Source organism: Anarhichas minor, unplaced genomic scaffold, assembly GCF_050575085.1.
Source record: "Anarhichas minor isolate MPS153535 unplaced genomic scaffold, ASM5057508v1 ptg000074l, whole genome shotgun sequence".
NCBI lineage: Eukaryota > Metazoa > Chordata > Actinopteri > Perciformes > Anarhichadidae > Anarhichas > Anarhichas minor.
The window spans coordinates 6,969,206-6,996,477 of NW_027466520.1; the positions used below are offsets into that span (position 1 = coordinate 6,969,206).

At 42.8% G+C, this 27,272-nt stretch overlaps 1 protein-coding gene across 2 annotated transcripts; it reads right to left on the reverse strand.

The window, feature by feature from the left end:
* Positions 1-240: 240 nt before the first annotated feature.
* Positions 241-24,577, reverse strand: ctdspla (CTD (carboxy-terminal domain, RNA polymerase II, polypeptide A) small phosphatase-like a). 2 transcript variants are annotated; one of them, XM_076080443.1, is made up of 8 exons: positions 24,454-24,577; positions 10,562-10,728; positions 9,334-9,366; positions 6,943-7,044; positions 2,922-2,978; positions 1,493-1,585; positions 1,217-1,402; positions 241-670 (listed from the first exon to the last, which is right to left on the reverse strand). In XM_076080443.1, exons 1-8 carry the CDS (start codon positions 24,527-24,529, stop codon positions 545-547), a joined length of 840 nt encoding a protein of 279 aa, XP_075936558.1. In that variant the 5' UTR covers positions 24,530-24,577; the 3' UTR covers positions 241-544. The 2 variants fall into 2 exon arrangements, with proteins under 2 accessions (XP_075936558.1, XP_075936559.1); XM_076080444.1 differs by lacking the exon at positions 9,334-9,366.
* Between the last annotated feature and the right edge of the window lie 2,695 nt (positions 24,578-27,272).

The following is a 27,272-nucleotide window of genomic DNA, read 5'->3' on the forward strand; positions in this document are numbered from 1 at the left end:
AGTTCATATGCAGCATAAAAATGTGCACCCCATAAAACCTGACACAACAAAATCAGCGCAGTAATGAAGGCACTTCATTCTGTAAGAGAAGATAAATCACAGTTGTTTGAATGACAGGTCAGACGAGATACAACAGCCTGCATAGCACAGCTCAACACAAAGAAACAAAAAGAATCTGTCTATTGGATTATTTTTGGTAACTAAAATATTACTTGATAGAATAGTAAAACCTCCACTCTCTGATAGAAAAATTACTTTATGTACGTCTTGCTTAAAAACATATAGTATGTACATACAGTGATATAATCTTTTGTCAGTAGGAGTCCTGTACAAAGAGTCCAAGAATCCAGAGATGGTGGAAATCCCTACAGTTGTTGTCTCTTGATTTCATTATGACCAGAACAATTGCCTGAAGTGCTCAGATCTAGAGCCACGCTGGGAGTCCCAGCGCCGCTCGGAGGACAGGCGCCGGGCTGAGGGGCCGTGGCAGCGAGGCGAGGCCTCTGTGCAAGAGGCAGGAAGGACCAACTGGAGCCGCCGTCTGCTACCTGTTCCTCAGGCTCTGTAAGAGACTATAAACGTCGTCCTCCTTACTGAGGCCCTCAAACAGAGGAATCAGGTCTAGCAGCTCCGTGTCCGTCATGTCGTCGAACCAGGACTGCACTGGGACCTGTGGCGAGAGAGAGAGAGAGAGAGAGAGAGAGAACAGAAGAGACCGATTTTATTTATTTGAAGGGAGAAAACTCTGAAAGTTGATGCCAAAGTGCTGCATTATAGGCGAGGAGACGGTGCGAGTTTTGTGTAAATAATTAATGGGGGAAATGCATCAAAGGCAGGAAGAGTGGCAGCAGCAGAGGAGAGAAATAAAACTGGGAACACTGCCTCTGGTAGAACACGGTTTCCAAAACAACAGTGCAGATTAAAGCTGACGGATTTTGAAACATAAAATGTCATTGTAGGCCACATTTACATATGTAGATTCACCCTAAAATCATCCATGTTTAGGGGTCATGTAAACAACAGGAGTTGAACAAAAGCAGCAAGATTGCTGTGACAAACACTCTAAAAAACGATTATCAGATGCCGTATCGGGCAGAATTTTAATTTCAACATTGTCTGTAAATAACCAACCCGTTAATAAAGTCCCTCCACCTCCAATGTCCCCCATGGGACCACATTTCGGTTTCACCGTTCAACATCAAGAGGACTGACTTACCGCGTTCTCAGGGTGGAAGATGTAGGAGGCAGGCGAGTTGTCTATGATGATGACTTTACTGAGCTCTCGGCCCAGCCGGCTGAGGTCTTTGACGTAGTTTCCTCTGTAGAAAACACACGATTCCCTGAAGAGCCGGGCGCGAAACACCCCCCACTGGTCCAGCAGGTCTGCCACAGGGTCAGCGTACTGGACGGACCAAAAAAAAACAACCATCAGGTTAAAACAGTCTTAAAGCCACATCACTGGCATCTTAAGCGTTAAAACGTTTAAGCGAACCTTGGCTAAGCTCGCTGTGAAGAGGACGCATTCAAAAAGCTCCCCCATCTTCTGGAGGAACTCGTCCACGTGGGGCCTTTTCAGCACGTACACCTAAAACAAAAAAGGCACAAAAATAAACATGCACGCCACCAACACAACGGTCGAGTAACGAGGCCTGCCGTTAACTGTCTGGTAAGATTAGATTAGTCTCAGTGGGACGCCGCTCATGAACTGATCGGTGTGAAGTTTTTTTGTGTCCCAGTTTACTTAATGGGGTGGAAGAGGCTGTAAAGACTTCATTGAATAATTGCTTATTGTAAGTTATTTATTGGTGTAATAAGTTTTTTAACTAATGACATTCTAGGCTTTGACCCTTGACCCTTAAGTCAGAAAGGTTAGTACATGGTTTGACTTGAATAAGTGAGAGTTAGGGCTAGAGTTTGCCATTTTTGTTTTTTATTAGTTGAGGCTTCCGTCTGTTTTATCAAAAAACTCACAGATTTCACCGGTAAATTGGATCACGGTTCTGTAATTTGCTTTCGTATTTGCTAACTTCAGAATAAAATGCAGTAAATAAATAAAAATGAAATACATAAAATACCTCAACCTCAATTCCACATACAGTAAATAATTCATCATTAATCTTGAATGCAATGAATTCAATTATTTCTAATTCTATAACTGCCCTGTTTCTTTTCTGTGCATACACACACCCATATTTGAAGCCTCTTAGAGACTTAGAAAGTAAGAGACACGCAAGCGTCTGAACTGGCCCGTGAGGATTCGACATTTCCAAGCAATACCCAGCCCTTCACAACAACAGACTTCGTGTTCACATTTGTCATTTCTGCTCGTCGTCGTCCACATCAGTAGGTCTCCAGAGGTTAGTTGCTGACCCCAAGTGCAAGTAATCAAGCATAGGCCGAGACAGATACAGAAAGCCTATCCTGGATTACTTGAACCAGGTCACAGCTACAGTCTGGCAGCTTCTGCTTCAAACAGGACGCAGAAAATAAACCTTTGTACGGAAGCACAACAATTCTAGTCACAGTGCGAGTGCAAACGGCGCCTCCGCTTCTTCCTTTCTGCTGCGCTTTCTCTCTCAAACACAGACATTTAGTATCAGTCAAAGAATCTCTTCAGCTGCTCAACTCAACAATATCTTGAAAATGCTTTGTGACATGTGTTTACCAGGTGAGACGGTCACGTCACGGCACATCCATCTTTACAGCGAGCAAAGACACCGAGAATAAAACTGAATAAATTCAAGGAGGAGTGTATAAGCTGTCCCACTTTTGACGTAGCCATGAGATAATAGAGAATAATAAATACCAAAGGGAGGAAAATGGAGCCACAGCTTCCGAGGGAGATCTTATAAATTAATACATATTATTCATATTTTATTCAAGCCCACTTCTCGAAATCCTCCATATCAGTGCAACAGTACCTGATGAACAGTCCCATCAATCTCCACTGGAACAATGAAGTCTGCATTGCTGATGGGCTGCAGGAAGACAAGAGACAGAGAAAGGATTCAAAACTTGTGTTTTTTGTGCTCAAAACAGCACAATCTGACAAGTATGCAGCTAAACCACAATTTTGTTTAAAGAAAAACAGAGAAAGGTAAAAATACTCCTATAAGGTTCCCTAGGCTAACTAGGGAGTGTTTACGCACACTGTGGTTCCCTCTGCTCCAGCACTCTGTTTCTCAGTGTTAAATAAAAACTAGGAGTCAGACTCCGGGGAGAAACCCGGGAGCTGAACAAGATGACAGACGTGAACGCGGGACAGGAGTGCCGGCTTGTGTCATCTTTAAAAGCGAGAAAGGGGAGCGAGGAGAGGTGGAGGAAGATAGACGCTGTAGGGGTGTGGGTGGAAGACAAGTGGAGGACGTAAAGACGAGGATGAAAGGATCAGGTGGGAGGCACGGCGGTGTCATGTCGGAGAGAGAGAAAAAGTTTAAAAGGTGACATAGAGGCAGAGGAGAAAATGTTTCTCTGAGTTTAAACAAGCAGCACAAAGAAAGCTTTTCCGGCTGTCACCTGGTTTGTTGTAGACACAAAAAAGGATTGAGGATTATTTAGAGGTATAATTTCATAAACCGAATTGACTGTAATTCATCTACTCATATTTAAAAATGCAGGTAAATCTGCAACATCAGTATTCTTTTGTAAAGTAACGCTTAAGATGACTTATATCCTACACAGACTAAGTTATAATCTTTTTTTCATGTATAATTCTGCTTTACAAACACATTATTTATTGAATTCTAAACCAGCCATGCTTGAATATAAACCTACACACACCCCGAATGGTTGTACTGCATGTGTACATTTAATGCTTCAATGCTACAGTTAGCAGGTAGAGTATAACGCCACCCAGCAGAGGGGGTGTGTGCTGTAGGAACACTAGACCTTCCGCATGTCACCTGTTTAATCTGTCTAATACGAACATGGTGGCGGCAGTGGAACAATAGACTTACTGTACTAGAGATGTTTGGTGATACAATGCACGATCAAAAGATCCAGATCCCAGACAGATGACAGACAGATGTGAGTTCTTCTATGAATCAGGTTTGTAATATATTCAGATCTGGTTAATGCTTACACACCGGAGAACGTAAAGACTGCGGCCTCCATTGTCTAAAAACAGAACCGGTAATGAGCCAAACCAGTGACAGGCATTGGTCCAACTTTCACAAAGAGAAAAGAGAAAAAGAAAGAGAGACGGAGGAAGAGACTTGTTATCTGCCTATTGCTTCTTCTACTGAATCGCTCCGTCGTCTGAAGACTGAACACACAACAGCTGCTCTGTAATGGGCCCGGATCCGAGCGGAGAGAGATATGGGTAATGGAGGAAGATGTATGTGTGAGCGAGATGGAGGGAGAGGGATGAAGTAGACGGGGGAGAATGGAGAGTATTTGTTTTATGGATCTCTGCTGAACCGGCGTTGACCTCAACAGACTTGACGGAGGGAACATCTTCTGGACTGTTTCAACTGATGAAATGATTCCTTTACATAAATACATTGCACGTGATTAAGTAACACTTAATCATTTGGTATAAACCTGGCTTAGAAAAACACTTCCATATAGCAGGTTTGTCCACATAATATATCTATATATATACATATAAAACACTTGGTGTTTGTCTGCACAGAGCCTGACCTAAACCTCATCCAACACCTTTAAGACGAAGTGGAACGCCGACTGCAAGCCAGGCCCTGACTGACCTCACTTTTGCTCTTGTGGCTAAATGGGATCAAATCCCAGCAGCCAAGTCCCAACATCTTATGGACAGCCTCTGTGAAAAAGTGGAGGCTGATACAGCGGCAGATTAACGCCCATGATATTGTAATGAGAATGCTTTTTATTCTATTTCAGTGCTTTGTCATCTTTTCTCCTGTAAGGTAGCACTGGTTTTGAGAAGTGTTATATAAATAAGCTTTACTATTATTATCATATATCCAATCAGCCATTTTTACACATCCAACACACACTGGATCTAATCCTGGAGCAGGCTCAGGAATTATCTTTTCATCCATAAAATACAGGATAAAGCATACAGTATGATGTGTTATATAACGTTTCTTTTTTAGTCTACGTCCATCTGTGCACGATGTGAAATGCCCCTGTCAGTTCTGGTTGGTTTTCTGCTCTTATTGTCTAATTCCAATGGGGACTTTTACATTTTAAAATTAACATGCCAAACATTTTCATCCAAAAGTATGTCCTAACTTCACATCTACAAATAAATAATCTTCAGGAGACCCTGCAGGCTTTTGAACGGAACTGAAAATGCAAAGTTTCTGTCCTTTTCTGTTACACTCTCTTCCTCTCCCAGCTGATTTTCATTTATTGCATTGCCTGAATCTATTTCATACCGCATACTGATCTCTGAGCTAAATGCATTTTGACGTACTGTGTATACAGTGTGCAACTGAATTCTCTGAAAAGGAGGAAAAAAACGAGTGTTTATGTGAGTTTCTGACTTGTTTTGTCAGGGGAGGAAAATAAAACACTTCAGACTATTAGAACAGAGCCAGGATTTCTAGGAAATTCATCCCGCGGTCGTCATTCAAGGCAACAGTACTCCGTATTGGACACACCCTTGTGTGTGCGTGTGTGTGGCTCCATACTGGCTTGCGACTGTAATGGGTGGTTCCAGCACTGTGTGTGTGTGAACATTTTTCTCTTCCATTTACTTTCCACAGCAAAATGATTCCCAGTCTTATGAAAATGTACTTAAAGCGTTTTCTCTGCAGTTACTTGAATGAACAAACGGTTTCCTTTCACAGGTGAATAAAACTAGCGCAAACACAAAAGATTATTCAGCTTCACCTTGAGCTATTTTTCCTGCACAACTCTCTGGCTTCCTCATGCTGAGGACAAAAGGCACACAGGCACAGATACAGTAGACACAGACGTAATAGGATCGGCTGAGGCAGAGCTGCGCTGAAGTGGGTCTCTGGGTGTGCCAGGTGTGTCAGTAGAGAGAGAGACACATGAGTTTATATGGCCTTGTAATTTTTCATCTTTCATGGCATAAATATCAAGAATTCTCCTTGGCTGAAAATATTTGCCCATCTTGGTCTTATACTTGCAAATTGTTTAAGATATTTAACCAACGTGATGAACACAATCATATGTTACAGTCTGAAGGGACAACCAGCAACAATAGTATACAGTAAAATGTATGTGCTGTTATTGAAACATCATGGGTTTGACTTACAATCGTCCTTCTACATGACTGTACATTGTCAAGTGAAGAAGTGGCGTCATAAAAACAAGCAAGCAAACAAGTGAAAATCATGTATCCCCAAATTTTAGCGATGCTAGCAGCATAGCTCTTTGCATTGTTGCTCTGCTGGTCCACCACATTGTATCAACATCTATTGGATAACTAGCATATTTTAGCATGCTAACACCACAGACTAAGATGGTGAACATGGTAAACATTATATCAGCAAGTTAGCATTGTTGATTTGAGCGTTTTAGCGTGCTGCTGACATTAGCATTTAGCTGATATGTAGGTGGTTGACTGCCAGGGAATGAGTTGGTGGTGAAGTGTTTAAGGCTGTTAGCTCTTAAAAAGATGACATTCTGTAGATACAGAACATGTTTTTTCACAATACAGAGATGATACTTCCTGCCAAACAACTGGTCATGCTGATGAACTGCATGGTGCAGAGGATGAATTGGTTGCCATGCGAACACCTTGTTTTAATTGGTGTATAAAACACCCTAACAGGCGTAATTTCCTGAGATTATGTGTACTAGCTCAGTGGCACCTCGTGCTAATTGTCATCATGCCATCGAGCCCATATTCACAGCAAAGAATGTCATCTTCCGGATTTATTTTGGTTTAATCCTATTATCCCTCTCAGGGTGAGAAATAATAGCATGACACGACTGAAACCACGGGTGTCTATACTCAAATGTGTACTTGAGGGTTTGTGTGTAAATTACCTTGAAAGAGCTGTGTACGAGGGTTTCGTCCAGGTCGATCACCACGCAGCTCTTGCCGTAGTCTTCTATACTGACCTCTGGCAGGAGGAACTTGGCTGGAGGCTGCAGAGACAATACACACCTTTTACATTATTGTGTATATACAGAGGTTCATAAGACGGAACAGGCTGCAAGATATTGATAATAAAATGAATGTTAGATGCAATGAACTGTCTTCGATTGTTGTGCATTACATCAGTCAAAAAAGTTTCAAACATGTCAAATTAAATTAATATCTAGCTCTCTCTTTTAATTATGTGGCTTTTGTACATTCTTGTGTGTGTGAAAGCACAGTATTTCATATCAAATACGAATTCATCTAATCATTATTTTTCATTAATTATTGAGTATTGACATTATTTTTCCTCAATAATCTGTTAAATTATTTAGTCTATAAAATGACACAAATAGTGAAAAGGGTCCATCACAAATTCTCCGATCCCAAGGTCACGCCTTCAAATGTATTGCATAATTCAACCAACAGCCCAAACCCTTAATATATTTAATTTAAAATGATAACAGGAGATACTCTTATGTGAGAAGATGCATGGTGGGAATGTTTTTCCTTGACATCTTATATCAAAACTACTTTTTGGTAATTTTCCAATTTTTGTTGTGCCTCTACGTGTGGTTCTACTGTACGAATCCCTGCTGATATTCTCTGTGTTACCTCATGTTGTCTGAGCTCTGTGACTGTGATGCCTTCAGGGTCGGGGGGGGGGGGGGGGGGAATGGGAGAATTGCTTGTGTCCTCTGCCAAGCAGGCCTGGGGTTACAGACAGGCACGGGGCAGATGGTGAGGCCATAGGGGGCACGCTCAAACACACACACACACACACACACACACACACACATCCATATAGAGGTGAGGAGCAAGGACTCTGTCAATCTTACACATACACACACTTGTGCTGCTGCTCAATATGCTACCCGTTCTCTGCATGTGTCTGTGTTTTCGTGCTGTCTGTATTTATCATGTCTTATCACGGGAATGCATGCTGATGTATCGTGGGAAGGATTCCCTGTGAGCAAGGACACTGAGTGACATCCTCTCAGGCCGTGATGAATGTGATTACATGCAGGTTGAGCAAAGAAAGAGTGATTGACCAGGACCTTGACATTTTCACTAGTGAGCTGCACCGAGATAAAGAAGCTCTACACCTGCAGCCACAGCCAGGAGGCGCTATCCCAAACCGATTCAAGTAATTCAAGTTATATTATATAAACACTGTATCTTTTTGATTTGGGGATTATATGGGCAGAATTATAGGACTATTGAGTAATCAAAGTGTGCTACAGTGGATGATTGTGGTGTTCATTACGGCTGAAACATTTTACTCTGCATTTACTCTGTTCATTAATGATGTTCTGACTATAATTACATGCATCTACAATGTAATTACTTATCACTAAATACTTCTTCAATCCCATGACAAATGAGCATGAAAGCCATGAGATGCAGCTAAAACCTCCAGAATAATGTTCTTGGATATATTTGTATATAACTGTACTTGGTAATAGTAAGACAAAGAAAGTAGCAACAAGTTTCAGAGACGTCTTATTTGTCTAGTTCCTATGTTGTTTTAAACTTTGAGTTACAGCAAAGAGCAACGCAGACAACCTGTCCAGGTCAGCTCGAGTTATTTAAGACGCCTCTCAGAGTCCTCGCCCGGACGCTGCCGGGAATACAAAGAGCAGACCTTATCGCCACATGCCCTTCCTGCCATTGAAGGGAGGTGTGGTGTAGTTTAAAGCTTGCCTGCGATGTGGGATGCTGTGAGTGTGAATATCCTATAATTACAGTAAACCACAGGCACAGCGTAGATTCCAAAATAACTAAATAAACTGCATCTTGAGCAAAAACAAAGCAAGTGAATTTCTAGTACAAACCATTGAAACCTCAAACCAGCAGTTCATTGAGTTCATTGATTTATTTTGCTCAATACAGACAAATACCTAATTTAATCAAGAGTTTTAAGGGCGAGTTATCTATTTTTTGATCCAAAATGCAGCTGTAAAGGTCCAGCTTAAGATTCAATGAATCTGATCTAATAAGGAAATCAATTTCATGTTCTGTTCCAGTGATTGGAGGAAAACGGGAGAAATGGACAAAAGGACAAAGCCTGAAATAAATCATATGATAACGAATGGATTTGGATTACTTCGACGGTAAGCGGCACAAAGCAAAGCCTCGAAAGCTGCCCGATTATCAGGATGGGACAGTGCGAGAGAAAAATCACCTTTGAGCCAACATCCACATGCAGCTATAGAACGATGAAGCACAGCAGAGCAGAGGGAGGAGGTTACTGTGATGGAGCGAGATGAAGAAAAATGAAAGATAATAATACATACACTGGGGATGGGAATGACCTGGACCTGGTCACACTGGAGAAAATAAACAGAGAGAGAAAGAGAGAGGAAGAGATTTAGAGAGACAGGGTGGTAAAACCAAAAACACAAAACAGTGAAAAATCTTTGCGAGGAAAAAAATCAACGACGTCTATACTGTAATCAAGAAATGCGCAGGGATCGAAAGAGGGAGAGGGACAGAGAGAATGGACGAATAGTACACCCTGTGATAGTGAGATGAAAAACAAACAGAGCTGCCATAGTAACAAACATGTCTGGCCAGAAATCCAGCAACAGTACGCTGCTGGGCGGGACTCCAAAAGCAGACCCGGCGCTATAACAGGGCTTTTTATGGCGAGGTTCGCGAGGTTCACTCTAATTTAACGGGGACTCATTTGTTAAGTTGGTGGTCCGGAAGCGGGTCAGCGCTGACCGCACGTATAGTGTCTGTAAAGGGCCACGCATTCCTCCCCTGAATGAGAGACATTTACAGGTAAACAGGAGTGGAAACGTGATATGACGTTGCTCCATTTATAGCCCAGCGTACCTGCCTTGGCAGCAGAACACCGTGTTTGCGGAGGAGCTCGGGGGTTTTGGCGCCTTTTCCCGTGGCCAGAACCTTTCGCTTCACACATCCTCACTACACTGGTCAGAGTGTGTGTGAGGAGAAGGGGGAGGCGTGGGTGCCAGGCAATCCATCACAGCGGACACGCACAAGGCCCACTTTATGGGGATTAAAGCGGTGTGTGTGCATGTGTCTGCGTGCGTACATGTGTTGTCATAGGTGTGTGGTAAGAGCGAGCGGCCGTGTGTATGTGTGTGGCTTTTTGAGCTTCTCAGCGTGCTCTGCGCTCTGTGTGTTATTTCGTGTGTGCGGTTGTGTGCGTAGGCAGATATCGAAGAATGCGAGATGGGAAGCGAGCCTGTATTTTCAAGCAGTGGATGGTAAACAACCTCTGGGTTCAGCGGGTTTGTAGCAGCTGGAAAAATTTGCGGAGGGAGCGCTCAGCGAGGCAGCACAGCGCCTCAGCTCTCTGCAGGGAAAGGCAAACCCTAACAAGCTCGCTGTAACAAAACCAAACAAATGTTTCTCGTTACCGGACCTCTCCACGCGAACTACGATTCCCGTTATAAAATATCCACTAATTCCCACAAGGTTTTCTTTTCAGTCACGTGGATGCAAATGGTGTGCAATTTGGGATCTGATGCGAGAGAGAAAAATGAGCTTCACCTTGGGAGGACTGCCGTTCTCCTCTGGCGGCAGGGCCAGAGAAAGTGTCTTGTTGTTGGCGGGTGGTGGCTCAACGTGGTAGTCATTGTAGTTGCGGAAGCAGCAGAAGAAGGGGCTGAAAATGCTCCGGCTGCGATGCTTCTTTAGGCTGCTGTTGGACTGGGAGACTGGAAGAGATAATGAAAGAAAAAGCCAGGTTATTTGCATATGGCAGCCAGTGAGGGAGGAAGTATTCCAGCAATAGCACACTGTAAAAACACTCCGTTACATGTAAAAGTCCAGCATGGTGTTTGACATTTTATTTTTATCTGCTAAATGTACTCAAGGTAATAAAAGTAAAAGTACTGAAGGAGGACAAATATCCCTTTTTGCGTGATATACTATATATACTGTATATTATATAGCATAACATATATATTATATACGTATATATCACTATGTGAGACATTAAATGGCTCTCCTGACTTTGAATCAAGTGCTGCTTTAGTGCCATTTCACAGCAATGTCACCTGTTAACAGCACGTATCATATTTTAAAGCATTTGTATGAATGCAAAGCAACCTCTGAAAAAAAAAAAAAAAGACAAGTGATGCCCAGAGTGGCAGACAGACTGCATTTCACATGCATCATCACATTATCATGACGAAAGGGGCTGAGATGTATGTTGTACAACACAGCGAGGGAGCACAGGGACAAAAATAGGCTTCATCAGAGTGCCCTCTGGGAAGGTAGTCCAGTTAATTAACGTCAAGAAAGACGGAGAGAGCAAGACAGACGGATTAATATCACATATGTGAGGGAAAGAGGCAGAATATATGACAATACAAGAAAGAAAGATGTTGAACCTTTCACATTAAAGAGAGCCTGAATGTAAAGACTGAAACCCACTGTACACATACAGGAGATTCTATATCTTGAACAGCTTATTATTTGACTATATCCGACAGTAATTTAACCAAAACTATAGATTCATTTGGGAAAAAGAGTTTATCGCTGGCAGAGGGCTGCGAACCTCCGGAGAGAAAACCTACACATATAGGTTCCCGGTTACATCATTCCTCCAGCACTGCCTCTGAAGCCCATGGCCTACTTTCACACTATTGTATTATAAATATTTTCTGTCTGTGAGGACGAGCGGATAAAAATAGAAATTTGGGCAGCTCCAGTACAAAGGCTGAAATCTGACAGCGCAATTATCCCGAAGTAGAAATTCTGCCAGTGTAATTGCTTTAAAAAGGTAAATTCTAGGCATGGAAATCCCAAATCTGTTCAGGACTTTGAAGTGCCTGACTTTAGCTGGAATCATAATTTCCGTGCCTCGGAGCGGCCATCACACAGCGTGTCCCTGCCGTCTTGTTAACGTGCTCATACAGCCGTGTGACACAGGCGGCCCAGTTAGCCATGCATGCTGAGGCTGTCTGCAGCCTGCTCGTGTTCTAAGAGCCTTCAGATGGGCTCCTGGAGCTATCCTTGGGTTGCTCCGACTGGATCCGACAGGCCGCGGGGCAGTCCGTCGTCTTTGTTCTCTCCCGTCTTTGTAGTCCAAAGCTCGCCGTGTCTCTTGCTCTTCCCCCGATAGATGTTCTCGTGAAGCCAAACAAACACAGCTATACGGTCGGAACAGGAAGGCAACATGCTGCGTTACTGAAACCTGCATGGTGACTGAAGGAGATGTTCTGTCCTTGTAGACTTGATGCACTCACTGCTGGTACAGCAAACTGATAAAAGTACATCGACTAGAAGTGTACACTCTATATTTCTCTCTGCACGTCCACGGATTTTAAAGTAAACTTGAATGTTTACCGTTACATACTGATAAAGCATTAACGGTTGAACACGACAGGAATTCATCTGATTAGAGAAAAGGCAAAACAACACACACTGAAAGCATTAACCCCATAAGAGCGAGGTCACCAATCACACACGCAGTTGAGGAAGTCTCGTTAAGTCGCAGGGACTTCATGTGGTGGAATTAAATACATATGCCAAACTTCATACTGTGGCACGACCTTTAAAGGAAATTAACCAGAAATTGTAAAGGGTTGGTTCATCCAAATACGCTATCGTGTGAACTGGCAAAGCAGATTTGTTTTCATTTTAAGTGAGTGGAATATCCTCACGGCGTTGAATAATGGCACCTTTTTTTTTAGGTTATTAAGCTGTATCTAATGGCTTAGTTACATTACATTATTTTTGCATTTTCAAAGTTTCATTTTTAATAAGGTGAACTCCACAAACAAAATTACGTTCACTTCATTTGCCTTGGTGGTGGCAAAGGAAATCCTAAACACTTAAAACCGGGGCAAAGAAAAGCCAAACTATCGAGGCTGTAATTGGACTATTTAACTCAGTAAGTTTCCAGTTTGGAGGGACCCTGAGTCCTCCCCTTAAAGTTGGCCTCAAAACCCCATGATGTCATTCTTCGCTCCTCCATTTTGAGACCCTCTACATTTTCCCGCCCTGGTCTGCTGCCCCCCTGAAAAACCACCCCGAGAAAAGCAGGTGGGAGAGGGAGAGCGGGAGAGAGAAGGAAGAGGGATCTTGGAATAGGAGAAATGCGTGGAGAATGGGTGGAGAGAGTCACTGAGGAGAGGCAGCCTATACTCGAGCCTGATTTTTACTCCACCCCCTCCTGCACCACCACCCTACACAAACAGAGCTTTCCTTTCTCCCTCGGACACAAACAACATAGCTGAGAGTTGACTGCTGCCGGACACCGAGCAGACACACACACACAGCATATGTTCATATATTCAGACAAAGGGCCACGTGCACGGTTATCAACAAACCGCATACTTCACAGATTGACACAAACTTCTTTTTCTTTCAATGTCCTTGCTCAGGAATGTGACCGGAGTCGGCTCGCCTTGCAGAGTAATGCTCTGAGAATAACAGCAAAAGGTTAAAGTGCAACACTTGCCATTCAAAATGCAGGAGTCTTGAACTGCATTAACACAGCAGGACGTTAAAATCAGTCAAATGAGACACTAAAGCACCCAGGAATCAGCTGATAGCCTGCGGTTCTGCTAATAAGGGATCCACCTCACTAAAATCTAAGTAAAGGGTGTTGCATGCAAGCGGTTTTACTGTATCTAACAAAAGCTCCCTGGAGAGAGAGATATGAGGCCAAAGCCTCCTCAGAGCAGGTGCAGAATTATTTACCCACTGAATACACTTCATTCGATCAGCATATTCCCTTGATGCGAGAGCTGTAAAAAAAACAAAAAACATCCCTTTAGGGCAGCGCCTGTGTCGGTGCTCCTGCTACACGTTAGGTAACAACGATATAAGGCTCTCCAGTCAATCAGAGCCAGCCGGGGCCCGGGCTCTCTGTCACATGTTCAGGCACAACCACTAACAAGGCCGGAAGAGGCAGAAAAACGCAGGAAATTCTCAGCATTCCCGACAGGAAGAGATAATCACCCCGTGACCCACAGCGTGGACTAATGCCAAGCTCCGAGAGGGAATATGATCCGCGGCTTAGCTCAAGACTTTTGAGGTGGCCTCTTTTTACTGTAGCTTTAAAAGCACATAAAGTATGCACCCAATCAAAACACAACATGCCACGTTTGAAATACGACAGCAGGTTTAAGTGTAGCTGCTAGATGACGTCTAAAAGGTTTATGTCAGGACATTCATCACTCTTGAGCCAAATGCTTCTGGATAAGTAATTTAGCAGGGCAAAATAGAAGTCAATTCAGGTTTGTTACAACTTGGCTCTTATTTTCATACACTGGTATTGGTAGCGCCTGTGTGACAGACCTTGAACTGCACTTCAGCAGCAGTTAGTTGACTAGCCATGCAGGTAAAGTGTACAGTACCTGGGGGGCACGAAGGTAAATGTGAAAGCAATCCATTGTGCAGCTTAAATAATTAAGATGGAAAACGGGTCGGTTTTAAATGGCAGAGCTTCACACACACCAGGATAAAACAGCTGCCACGGGGATTTCAATGCTATCTCTGCTACACAAAGCTACTGTATGATGGGAAAAACAAGCCTTCCTGACGTAGTGGCAAGGAGACACTCGCAGACAAAAATTTGCCCTTCCATCGCCTCAAACAGTGGGCATGCTTTTTCAGATTATTTCCTACCTCCCCTCACTGAGATTTTGAGTGTGGGGCGTTTGCATTAAAAGTGGTACCAGTTGTCTGTGGCTTATATAACAACATGTGACGTAAAATACTTATTCGGCTGCAGCCAAAATGAAGAACAGTACTCTACAGACATACACGGACAGGTAATCCACCATTAGCCTGGAGCCTGAGATGTAATGTCAGAGAGAGCACCTGAGGAAGAAGCTGTTTCTGTCCCAGGCTTTCACTAACAGCAACAGACGAGCAGTGAGGGGGAACTCCTTGTTGTGTTTCAGCAAAATAAAAGTGTGGAAGGAATCCCTGCAGTAACACACTATACTTCCAATAGGGATAGTGCTAAGAAAGACACTTATCGTATTCTTCAATTTAGACATTCACTCATCTCTTTAATATTTTCTAATTATCACTTTATTGTTTTAAATGTACAAAAAATTGGGGGAAATTCCCATCCCAAGTTCACAAAATGTTTTGAGTTTTTGCTATAGCAGAACGGTTCTAGGGATGACAATGTTGGTCCATTGGTAGTTTTAAAATTTAGCTTGATAAAAGACTTAAATGGTTAGTAAATCAATATATTTTACATTACATACATTAAAGCAGAAGCTTTTTTCCCCCCAAAGTGACCATTTCCATTTATTGTCATCCACACATCAGGAGCCAGTTCAGCCGTTCAGTGTCTTGCTCAAGCACACTTGGACATGTGGACACCATGAGCCTCAAAGCCAGCCTTTACACCAACTCTATTCTTTTGTTCATCCCAAAACACAGATTATTGATCGTTTCCACAAAAGAGAAAAACCCACCAAAAGAGGGGATCATAATTATAACAGATCGGGTTCTCAAACAATATTTACACCAAAGAGCCTCTGCTTCACAATCCACTTGAACACGTGTCTGCTGCTCACACACACACACACACACACACACACACACCAAATCCAAACAGCTGAGTGGAGTTAGGTAGCATCAGATGAGCTGAGCCTGACACTTCAGCCTGTGTGTGTTGGCCCTGCCGAGGTCCGAGGGTTGGTGGGTTATGTGTGAGGCCATCAAGGCAGTAATAGCACAGTATGATAAAATAAACTCCTGTTAAGCCTCCTTCCTTCACCACATAGACAGCTGAGGGCTGTGGAGGTGCTGTACACTCAGTTCTAGCAGATGCCTTTAGTCACACTCACTGACCCTCAGCTGTCCCTCTGGCTATATTTCCCTACTTATCTGTGAAGATTCATATTCATATACAGATATACACATATCCTACATGACCTTATGTAACTGACATTTATTCCATAACTCTGTTACGTTTGAAGTCAAGACATGGTTTGCTGAGATTTAAACACCTGAACCACTCGGTTGGCACCCATGCATGTCGTACTGCAGGGTGCTAATTCTCCCGGCTGCTGCCGTGAACTCTGACACAAAGATGTGGGCTGGTCTGCCCTTGCTTTCCAGCCTCAATGGTACAGCGACGTGGGCGCTGTGCCAGCCTGCCTGCAGGCCCCGGAGGAGGGGGGGGGGGGGGGGCGCTGCTGCTGCTTCTCGAGCGCTCGGCGTAACGAAGGAGATGACAAGCGCGGGGGAATTAACCCACTGAGAGCTCAGGGAGAAATAATGAGGGAGATCTGACTGTTCTGCTGCAGTTACGCAACCGGCAGCAACACAGCCCACGCTGTTTTGGGGCTGCGGCAGTTTATTATTTATATATATTCTTTTTATATTCTCATCTACAACTGTGCGCACAATGCCAGAGGCTCAGTGACTGACGGGAAATCCTCCGTGCCTGTCGGTTAGTTAAAAAACGTTGTAAGATTTAATGTCAGATGTAATTAAAGGCCCGTCTTAAGGCTTCTCTTGAGTACAGACATGCTTGTACACTTGGTGACCCCAGAGGCGCCGTCCATGCAGCTGTAAAATTGATCCTGAGAGTTGATCCGGTGAGCTGTTAGTATGGAATTTAAAGGGGAACTCCAACAGTTTACTATTGATCCTCCATAAAATAAGGGAACTTACAAGATGAACCAAAAACCAGATGGCAACGGCCAAAATGCAGAATTCTTTAAAGGCTTCAATACGGGGGTCCCCAAATCAATGAGTGACATCAAGGCGACTACGTCCACTTTTTATATGCAGCCTATTGGTAAACTCTCCCAGTTTGATAAATGACCACCTCTTTTAAACCCCCTATGACGAGTAAACTAACCATGTTGCGTAAATTCAGTGGAATGTCCCTTTACGTTTTGTTCATAAATACGCAAGTACCCTTGAATTTAGCCGGCATCAAAACAACAAATTGCTTGTTATCTATCAAATCAGATTCATTCAGAAAGCTAACAAGTAGGTAATGTATTTTTGTGTGTGTTGCGGAGCCCTGTGTGTGTGTGTGTTGTTGCTGCTACAGTTTCCCGAGCCTCTGCTCTCCGAGAGGCGTTCATCTCTACATTTCCACACACAGCATGTCCTACTTTGTGCCCCTTGAGATTCATAGCTAAACAGTATTCACCTTTTACCTCTGGAGAGGCAGAAAAATAATCCCTCTTTGTGTCTTTTACAGCCTCCATACTCGTGTATTTGCGTATTCCTTGCTCGTCGTGAAAAATATCCATAAGCCTTTTATGCTCTGCTGTCGAACATCTGACAAAGTGGCACGCAGCATAATTCAGGAAGGGTGACAGAAAATCATTTTGGAGAAAACATGATCTCCCTTTTAGATAGCCAATTACTGGTGATGAATGCCAGCCAGAAGAGGGCATAATATGCAGGAAGGCCATCCCCTTGTCAGAGCCAGGCTGGGTACCTGCCTGCAACCCAAGAGACACACAGATGCTATTTGAGCACTTTCTCCTGCTCTCTCTTCTTGATCCCCCCCCACACACACACACACACACACTCTTTTCTCCTTGACCCCTACTTTTCTTTGATTGTATTGATCTGTTTTGACAACGTCTGTTTGGCTGGATGGATGCTCGATTAATCCTAGCTTGTGGCGTGTCCGAGTCCACGCTCAACAGCCCCGTTAGAAAACAGGCTTTAGAGCAGCAGCATCCAGGGCTTCTGTGGCCATGTGGCAGGCGGTTGTTTTGCTCCATAGGGATTGTGGTTTTTGGAGCATTAATAATGGTCTTCACTGACTCACGGCCATTGAATGCCAAAGTGTCAAGATTTACAGGAAAGGCATGCGTGATGTAATCCCACAGAAATGCTTTGCGTTTAAATCGAGACACGACAAGCAATGCAGCAGAGGAGTGTCAGTTGTTTGTCTTCTGTATTCATTTAAGCGAAGTTTGAAGAGCTGAAAGCCACTGACAGCTGCAGTTAATTAAGCTAAAAACTCAAAAAACAGACACAAGACGCTTAGTATGGATGGAGTTGTTCTGTTATCCTGCACTAAAATGTATATTTCATCATTCAAATCAATATAAACTACATTATGTGTGAGTGCAATCACAACCCATCAGTGCTCAGGATGGAGATCTACTGGGCAGAATGTCATTTTATGAAGAATCCACTAGACGTCCTACTAATAGCCTCTTCAAAGCCCAGGCTGGACATTTTGAAGTGTAGAGGTTGCTCCAAAACAAACAACCACAGCGTATGAGCTAAACTTGAGGCAACATTCAAACATAAAATCTTTCCCACAATGCAGTCAAAGCACACAGACATAAAAAGAGGCCCAGAAAAACCCAAACCGTATGGTGTGTGCAGCAAAACCAACTAACGGAATAACAAAATACTTTACTGAGAGCAGAGAGATGTTGAGTTTCTGATGTGGAGCAAGCACACGTACATTCCTTGAAACTGGCCAATCACATATACACACACACGTATGTATATACAGACATATGTATGTGTATATATAACAACAATGGAGCTGGATCAGAGTCATGTGGATCATGAGGGCTGTAATGAACACACATACTGGCAGCATATCAACAATATAGTCTGTAACCAGATTTATGAACAAGTAAAATGAGGTTAAAGCTCTATTTTAAACTGGAAGCCTGTACAGAGACTTCATAGCAGCAGCTATGTGAACTCTTTTCTCTTTTTTTTCTGCATTCAGAGTGATGGATTAAGTATTCACAGTCAGCCAGTGTAGGAGTGAAGAAAGCGTCAACCCACACTCTTTTCCCCTGTGGCCTCTCCGGGGATGGATTGCAGTGCGATTGCATCTCCTTCACCGTGTCTCACAATCCATAGATCTTTACAGACTGCCTCGTAATTAAGGGCCAATTCGCTGATTTTTTTTCCCCCAACCAGATTCTTTATTGTGAAATCTGACATAAATCGTCCTAATGCATTCTCTGTCACTAGAGGTAACCCTCATTGTATCTGGAAAAAAAAAACCTCTGCTGGCCATCAAAACACTTTATCAAAAATAATTGATATTTTTATAATAAGTTCTAAGTCCACCATGAAGGAAATGCATAAGAGAGGCATTAGAGCTTATAAGGCTGCTACTTGGCTAGCTTCTAGATAGCCCAATGTGGGTTCATTTTTAAGATATTTCATTCTTTAAAATGAGGTTACTTTAAAGATTGATCTAATATCAGTCTACTTTCGTCATTTCCATCCTTTTTTTGAAAACTTTTTAATAAAGAAATATCTGTTTGACTGGTCCTATGACGTGTCTAAGCAGAGGGCTAGCTTAGGTTAGCATAAACAATGAAAGCAAGCAACTTGCTTTACTCCGCTGTTTGTTTTTTATACTTCATATTCTGTACATATTAGGCAAACGAGATGTGATCACATATTGAGCTTTAGAGATGGTAGGTGGATTTGTTTTACCCTTGGACAGAGCCAAGCTAGCGTTTTGTCTAACTCTTGGTAAAAAAAAACAGCTGTTTTTAAAAATGCTAAGCAATTACTTTAAGTGTATAAATTCATCATTATGGATTTTTCTCTTGACAGTACTTTAAAAAAAAAAGAAATACTGACACAATGACAGCAGCAGGGAGATGTGAACATAAACTATGATTTTCAGGCATTGTTTCCAACTTAAAATAAGAGACTGATACATCAACAACCACCTAAGGGAGCCACTAATGATGATTGACTGTATGAGCTCAAACATAATGTCAAATTCAAGTGTTGGCGAGTCCATTGCGGTTAATTACAATGACAAGCAAGCTCTGTGCGGAGCAACAAAACTTACTGCAATAATACATTAATTTGCTACTTACAGCTGTAAAAATATTTCATTGCCGCTCGTTGTGGGACTGAATGAATGCAAAAGACATAAATTAAGACAATCCCACAACTTCCACTTCAGGCATGTTCATCCACACACTGAGGCCGGTCCCGCACAGTTAACAAGCTTACCAGTCAAGGGGCTTAGGCATGGGAGAAGAACATTCAACTCTTCCCAATCAGCTGCCCAGTATGGTATTGGACTAAAGTAATACAGATGTGTCCAACACTTCCCTGGAGGTGCAGATAATCAGCTTTTCTGAGCAGCATCGGTTGAAATAGACTCATAAATCTGTAATAGGGGACCTGCACTTCAGAGTCTCCCTCTTTCTCTCAGTCAAAATGGTGCTCTGAATCTTGACTTCACTGTACGCACATAGCAATCCAATGTGCTTCTTAAGAGAGGTGGAAGGCTTGTGAACGACATACTGTGTGCTCAAAACATATCCAAGAAATCTACGCCACCTATGGCCGAGTTAAGGAGCGTAGTCCTCCTCTACAGAGTCCGGTCATGACAGCAGAGTGCTGTACACAGCAGAGTGGCCGGTTGTGCCAGGGACACTGGGGAAGCCAAAACTCACAGTAGCTCCCCAACTGTGCTGCACACACCCCTGCAGGTGTGGTCCCCACATCATAAACACTTTATTAATGTACAGCGGCGTGTTCCAGAAACAACCTCAAATGCCAAGCGCGCATGAAATCACAGGCTTTTCTCCAGATTAATATATACAATTACAGCTTCAGTATTTTTTTTTATATATAATTTTCTTTCTGGCAATGCAAAGATTTTCTAACCAACAAACCTTTGGGGGAAATTATTTTAACATGCCATACATAAATCCCGGTGCCTGCTGCTCCTCCTCATATGCTCCTTCTGAAATTATAGATCTCATCACCTTTAAAGACATTCACATAAGCCAGACAGAGAACCTTGACCCCTGTTTTTAAAAAAACGACGTTAATGAGCTCTGTGACACTGTCTTGCTGCAGCCTTGAGCTGCCATTGGAGTAATGACATGGGGGAATGGCCAATTATGTCTCTTCAGGACAACTCATATTACTCAGCCTCAGCCAGAAAAACCATCCATGCAATCAAAACAATTATAGTTTGTGTTTGTTGTTTTTCCCCCCCCAGTACTAAGTGATTACAAAAATTTAAAAAACAGATTTTACAAGAACTCCAGGAGAACCATTAAGCCGTGTGAAGGAGGCAAAACTGACAAACACATAGCTGTGCAACACTAGAGCAAACTTAAAGAATAGGAATGATGATATGTTTTCTTATCGGGAACAAAGACCATGAAAAGACCAAAACCAATGACAAACTAACAAGAGTCGTCTCTGTACCCAAAGACTGCATATAGCTTGTTATGTGCCATAGAGCTCTATTGTTCTTTGGACAGATTTTATCATTACCAAGAACATTCCAACTGAAAATAGTCCCCAGATATTTACTCTTACCCGAGTAGTAAAATGCACAGTGCCAGAGCTTTTTAGGATTTCAAAATAAATTGAAATGTATGTTTGTGAGCCGTTTTTAAAGATATAAGTCTTCAGTAGTAACAAATGGGCTCGAGGTTGGAAGAGCCAGAGACAGGTAAACAATAAAGTATTGAGGGACTGATTAACACGCCCTATACGACTACAAAAAATAAAGAACGTCATCACTAAACTTATGCTTTATTGACTTTCTGGATGAAGAATTCTGATCTAGTGAAGAGGTTCATCTTTTATTTTTTACTAAACTTTGTGTTTTCAGTAATATGTTGCGGTCCGAATTTAGTTGGAATAACAAAGACAATGTATGCCATTGCTATCAGCTGTCTATTAAACAATTTGTGTGGGAGGGGTAGTGTATGAGTAGCCAATATTTGCAAAAAAACAAATTAGGCGTCAACCAGGAGCACCTAAACACATCTTTCACAATCCGTTTTAGTCTAAGCGTCTGCCATCACTCACAGTGCAGCAGTGAAGAGCTAAACTCAGATTTGACCTAATCTGATTAGGTTAAACAGCTCGACCATCGATACCCGTCGGACTGAGAAGTTATCAGACCAAAGCCTCAAAGATGTGCAGAGTGAGATAAAGACTGTGACTCCCTGTGCGTTGTTAGTCCAGTCGTTGCATCGCATTGCATCAGATCCTGAAAAGTAAAAGGTCTGCCAAATGAAAAGCCTCATTTGGGTTTTCTCAGCCTCCTCTGGGCTTATGTGCTGGTTCCTGTGAAATATCCTTAAAGTAGTACGACATTGCTGATTTATCTAAGAAAAAAACTACAAGAAATGGTCTGAATATGTCCACAATCATCTATCTGATAAAGTTCACCTCCAACAAATAGCCTTGTATCCACCAACAGTATGACACCACCCACACCCACATTATGATTCCAACCCTCACCTCATTTAACATAATCCATAATGCATAAAGATATATTCTCCACCTGACCAAACGTCTAAAAGAACTTGGCTCTAATGAATTACTACGTCTTTGCTTGGAATGAAACTGATAGGACTCTGAAAATAGCCTGCCTGTGCACTGAAATATTCAGCATGTGAGTGAGTGTGTGTGAGTGTGTGTGTGTGCATGTGTGTGTAATCATTAGTGGCTTCAGCGCAGCCTGAGCAGGTCACAGAGTAACTGTCCTGGACAACAAGCGCTGTTTGTTGTCTGCTTCGACAGAGCCAGTGGTGAGCGGCAGGGACTCCATTCAGGAAGCTTCCTGGTGATACTGTGTGCGTGTGTGTGTGTGTGTGTGACAGCAGCCATTTGAGTGTGTGTGTGTCGTGTCCTCTCTGGTCAGCGGCTGACCCAGGATTTTATCCCGCCAGATTAATTGTTGGATTCCACATGTCGTCTGGGCTTTACTGTTCGTGACAAGCAGAATGTTGCAGACAAGAAAGTGTGGGAACTCTATGCGAGCGATTAAAAATGTGCTAAAAGCAGCAGTTTTATTTGTCTTCTAACAAATTTCCTGGATGATGATTCATCACTTCAGTCGGCAGCAAAGCCGTGTGTTTGCTGTTAGTGATTGTTGTCATTGATTTGTTTATGAAGGTTTTAATTATTGAGGCGGCACCACAAGATTAGAGGAAGCTGAAGAGGAAAAGGAAATATCGGAAACGTGCTGTGGTACATAAATCAGAATTGATCTGGCCGCCGTGATCACGCAGGTCCGTCCTAGAGTAAAGAAGATGAGGTGTTAAGGTTACGCCTCAGCCTCACTTCTGATCTAGAATCCTATTTGTGTCCAGATCTTCATTTCATGACCTCCGGCCAGGAGGTCAACGAGTCAGAGTGGTTCGTGTGTGTCAGTGTTGCTCAGCAGAGGTGATGCAGGGGAAGTGACCTTTTCCTCAACAGAGCACTGGGTGTAGCAGGAAGTTGTGGTCCCTCTGGCCTCCAGGCACCCTGTGGCTCAGTGGGATGGATGCTGGTGGAGGAATGTCAGGGCCCTGAGCTCCGATCAACCATGCCCTCCTGCTACAGTCTCCCGTGGACCCCTGTGTATCCCACGTGTGGTTACACAGAACCCCAAAGACAGATTTTCTTGTGTGCTGGACTCAAATCAAAAATATGTGACTGTCCTGCACAGACTAGAGAACCCCCCCCCCCCCCCTTTTTAAATTTAATGAAAACTGGAAAGCTCCTGACTCATGAGGGGGATTTGTCATTGATGGCAACACCACATGGTGAAGTGGCGACTCTTGTGCAAAACAACAGAGAGAAAATGTGTTTTCGTTCAGCCGCTGTAATCTGTGGAGCAGCTGTTGTTTTCAGGCACTTTTTTTCTTTTCTTTTTACACATCTGGAAGTGGACATTTCTGACCTTTGTTATACGTCGTCGCTCAATTATTTGACAATTATTGGTTTTATTATCACTAAGCGCTGTACAGGGGAGCTGATGATACGGATCATTTTGGAGAGGCTCAATCTTTCAACATTCTCGTCGCTTCAGTGAGGTGGTTTTATTCTAAGATAGATAGAAAAATACAGAAAGCTAAATATATTTGTGTATCCAATGTGATTACTGGCTTTTGGACCCAAAAAAAAAAAAAAGACTTCCCATGTGCACAATCAAATATCTTCCTGCTTAAATACTTAAATTGGCGTTTTTTCTTCATGCACCATGAAGCCAAACTGTTGACCTCTGATCACTGGTGTTATTGGTAGTATACCAGGCATTTTACAGAGCCAGCGATGCATACTGGGATGTCGCCAGTGCAAAGGAGCAGAGTACCCGCCCCCTGTAGTAAAACCCAGCTCACTCCAAACGCACATATATATTATCACGTTCTAAGTCGCACCATGTTTAACATTTTAAATGAGCTTTGGTTTTGCTCAAATGAAGCGCACTAAAGTTACAGTGCGCTCCAAACATGGCATCTATACAGCCGATGTGGACAGGGCTCTTCATGCGTCTCTGCTCCAGCTGAACAATGGAGGTTCTCCGTCGACACTCTTATCTTGCTATTGAACCCAGTATCCTCTCTGCAGATCAGATTTGGCAAGCGAGCAACGTGTGAATATATGCTACAGCTGGAAATCCAAATTAAAACCGTGTGTGTGTGTGTGTTTGCGTGCGCGCGCGTGGCATTTTCTGTGCGTCTTACCTTTATCTGGACTTGAAGAAATGCTCTCCTCCTCTTTCGGATTTGCAACCTGTGTTATTATGGACGTGTTGTCCATGGAAACGAGATGTTATGCACCTTGGGCCGCACCGTTTTATTCCTTGGCAAACATTACCGAGCGCACTACAGTCCCCTGGCTGCGTGCGCGGGCTAAAGCGTCCGCTGTTTGCAGCATTAAAATCCCATTTCATTCGAAGCATGCAGTCCCATTTCTCCCCCCCCCCCCCCCCACCCCACCCCACCCCACCCCGGAGCTCACTAACAAGACGAAATGTCAGTGAGAAGAAGCGTCCGAACCTCCGAGGTGACAGTCCGACGTGCAGAGGACAAACAAAGCGTCAGTCCTTCATTGAAGTCGTGTGTGTCCGCTGTTGCAGGCAGCATAGCACCCCGCCTGCTGCTGCTGCTGCTGCTGCTGCTGCTACTGTACGCTCCGGCTTCTATCCACACACTATAATATCAACTGCGTGACACGGTTACGGTGTTTACCCAGAGATGGCGACCGTCCTCCTGCCACAGTGCCATGCAAGCTCACTACCACAACACGCCTTCAGTGTTTTTTATCCTCCTGCTCAGTCCGGACTGGGGGAAAAAACCCGCTCTCAGTCCGCCCACCACTCAGTTTGTTGGTGTTCACAAGCTTATAGGCTCAGGGCAGATTTACAGGAACTGATTTTACAAGATAATATGTTTAAAGATGCTTCTAAACATTTCAATTGTTTGTTAATATTTGGAACTGGAAATACGTTTTCTAGCAACCAGGGTTTTAGAAATACTGAGGTCAAGAGTTCATTTTTTTATTTTTTCTTCTTCTTTTTTTACATTTTCTAGACTCACTTAACTGCTAAAATGTCTTCTGCTGAATTTCATCTCCCTGTATGATTGACTTAATGTTGTTTTAAAGCCTTCCCCAAAATACCAGGAATATTTTAATGAAACATTTTTAGGGCCACTTACAGAATTGTGATCTACAAGCACATGACGGCTCAGTTTCTATGGATGAAACATTATCTTTAATGATATTGTGAGTATGTAAAATATATCTCTATTGTGTTTTATTAGATTCAATTGTTGAATTTACGGAGCTACTCCAGTGGATTTGAATTGTATTTCCATAATGTCCGAAGACTCACACAATAAGCTATCACTTTTTAATAAGACACCCAAGTTGTAACTAATGACTTAATTCACAAATAATTTACTAATTAATATGAATAACTTTGGGGTTGCCAGGTTCTCTTTTGCTGATGTTTGTCTTTCAATGTGATACAAGCGCTGTCTTTTCAGCTCTCTGTCAGTCATTTTGAAAGAGAGACAGATTTCCTCATGTCCACCGCCTATTTTTACAATATATGCAACTTGATTTTAATTACTTAGTACCATTAATGAAATCTGTGGAGCAGAGCTATCCTCTGATTGTAAATATGGATCAAACTCCAAAATTGCTTAACAGAATACATTTAGACTACACTACTTGATAGTCTACATTTCACATAATGCAATTCAAGAGCATCTTTCTTTTTGTCAGAGCATTACTGATAAATTACCATTTCTTTCTAACTCCATGACACAGGATTTGGTTAAATATAAATACTCTCAAAGCCCATGCTGAGATAACCCTGACGACATAACTAGACATCATCAGGGTTATTTTCTCCTCCAGAGCCACTGAATGCTTCATACAATCAGTGTAAAATCGGTCAATTGCCCTTTTAATCTATTGTTTACATCGTGCAGCCTGTTCCCCATCTCTTGAACTGATATCCACCTGTGCACCGCAGACCTAGACCCTCCACACGCACTGACAAACAGACATTATTCAAGCTATTTCAGTCTCGGTGGTCCGTAGAATAACAACAAGGGAGATAAAGTGGTTTTCTGGTTCGTTGCCAGCAGTGACGCCGTCTGAGTGTCCGTCCCTCTTCACCTTCGCTGTCACTTTAACGGAGCCGAGGCCCACGCGGCCCTAAATGACCCCACCTGAGAGACAAGTGCACAGCATGATGGCAGATGGACAGGAGGAAAACAGCAGTAAGTGCAGGCTGTCATCTGTTGATGCCGCTCATAATTAGCCCGTAATATCCCAGCCGACATGATGCTCTCCATGTGGGTCGGTGACTCTGCCCTGATGTTTACAGTAATGTATGCTTACAACTGACACCACAACACGGGTCTCTGAGCCACTTTGCACAATCACTTCTCAGCACTTGACAAACGGTGTCAGGTTACTGTGTCTGCCACTTGAAATGTGATGATGCAGAGCTTGTAAGTACAGAGTGGCTACTTGAAATAGACTGAACGAATAATTCCTCAAAGAAACACAAGAATAAGATTGAGAGAAAAGAAATTCAGAGTTTTACAGCAAACATTTGCGTATCAGAGTCTGTTTATTACAAGATAAAGATTCATTCATTCATTGATATATTTTCTAAAAACCAACTGTACACTTCCTGCCAAGCAATAACCAGCACACAAAGTTGGCGATATTTCCCTCAGGAGTTGGTGGGGACCAAAACGGAGCTAAAAGAGAGTGAATATTGCTTGTTGCACTACATTCATCATGTGGCCAGAAACACTACTCCAAATAATGCTAATGTTGCTTTATGTCTGTTAGATGTGTATGTAGGCAACAGTTGGCTAAGTTTGCATTATCAACGTAAAAGGGGATACATCAGTTTTGTGTTCACAGCTTAATTTCACTGCTGCCTAGTGGCAGAAAATCAATTACTGTCCTGCAAGGTGATTAACACCTGCTACAGAAGATGTATACAACCTGGCAACCCATTAATTGAGGGTGTATC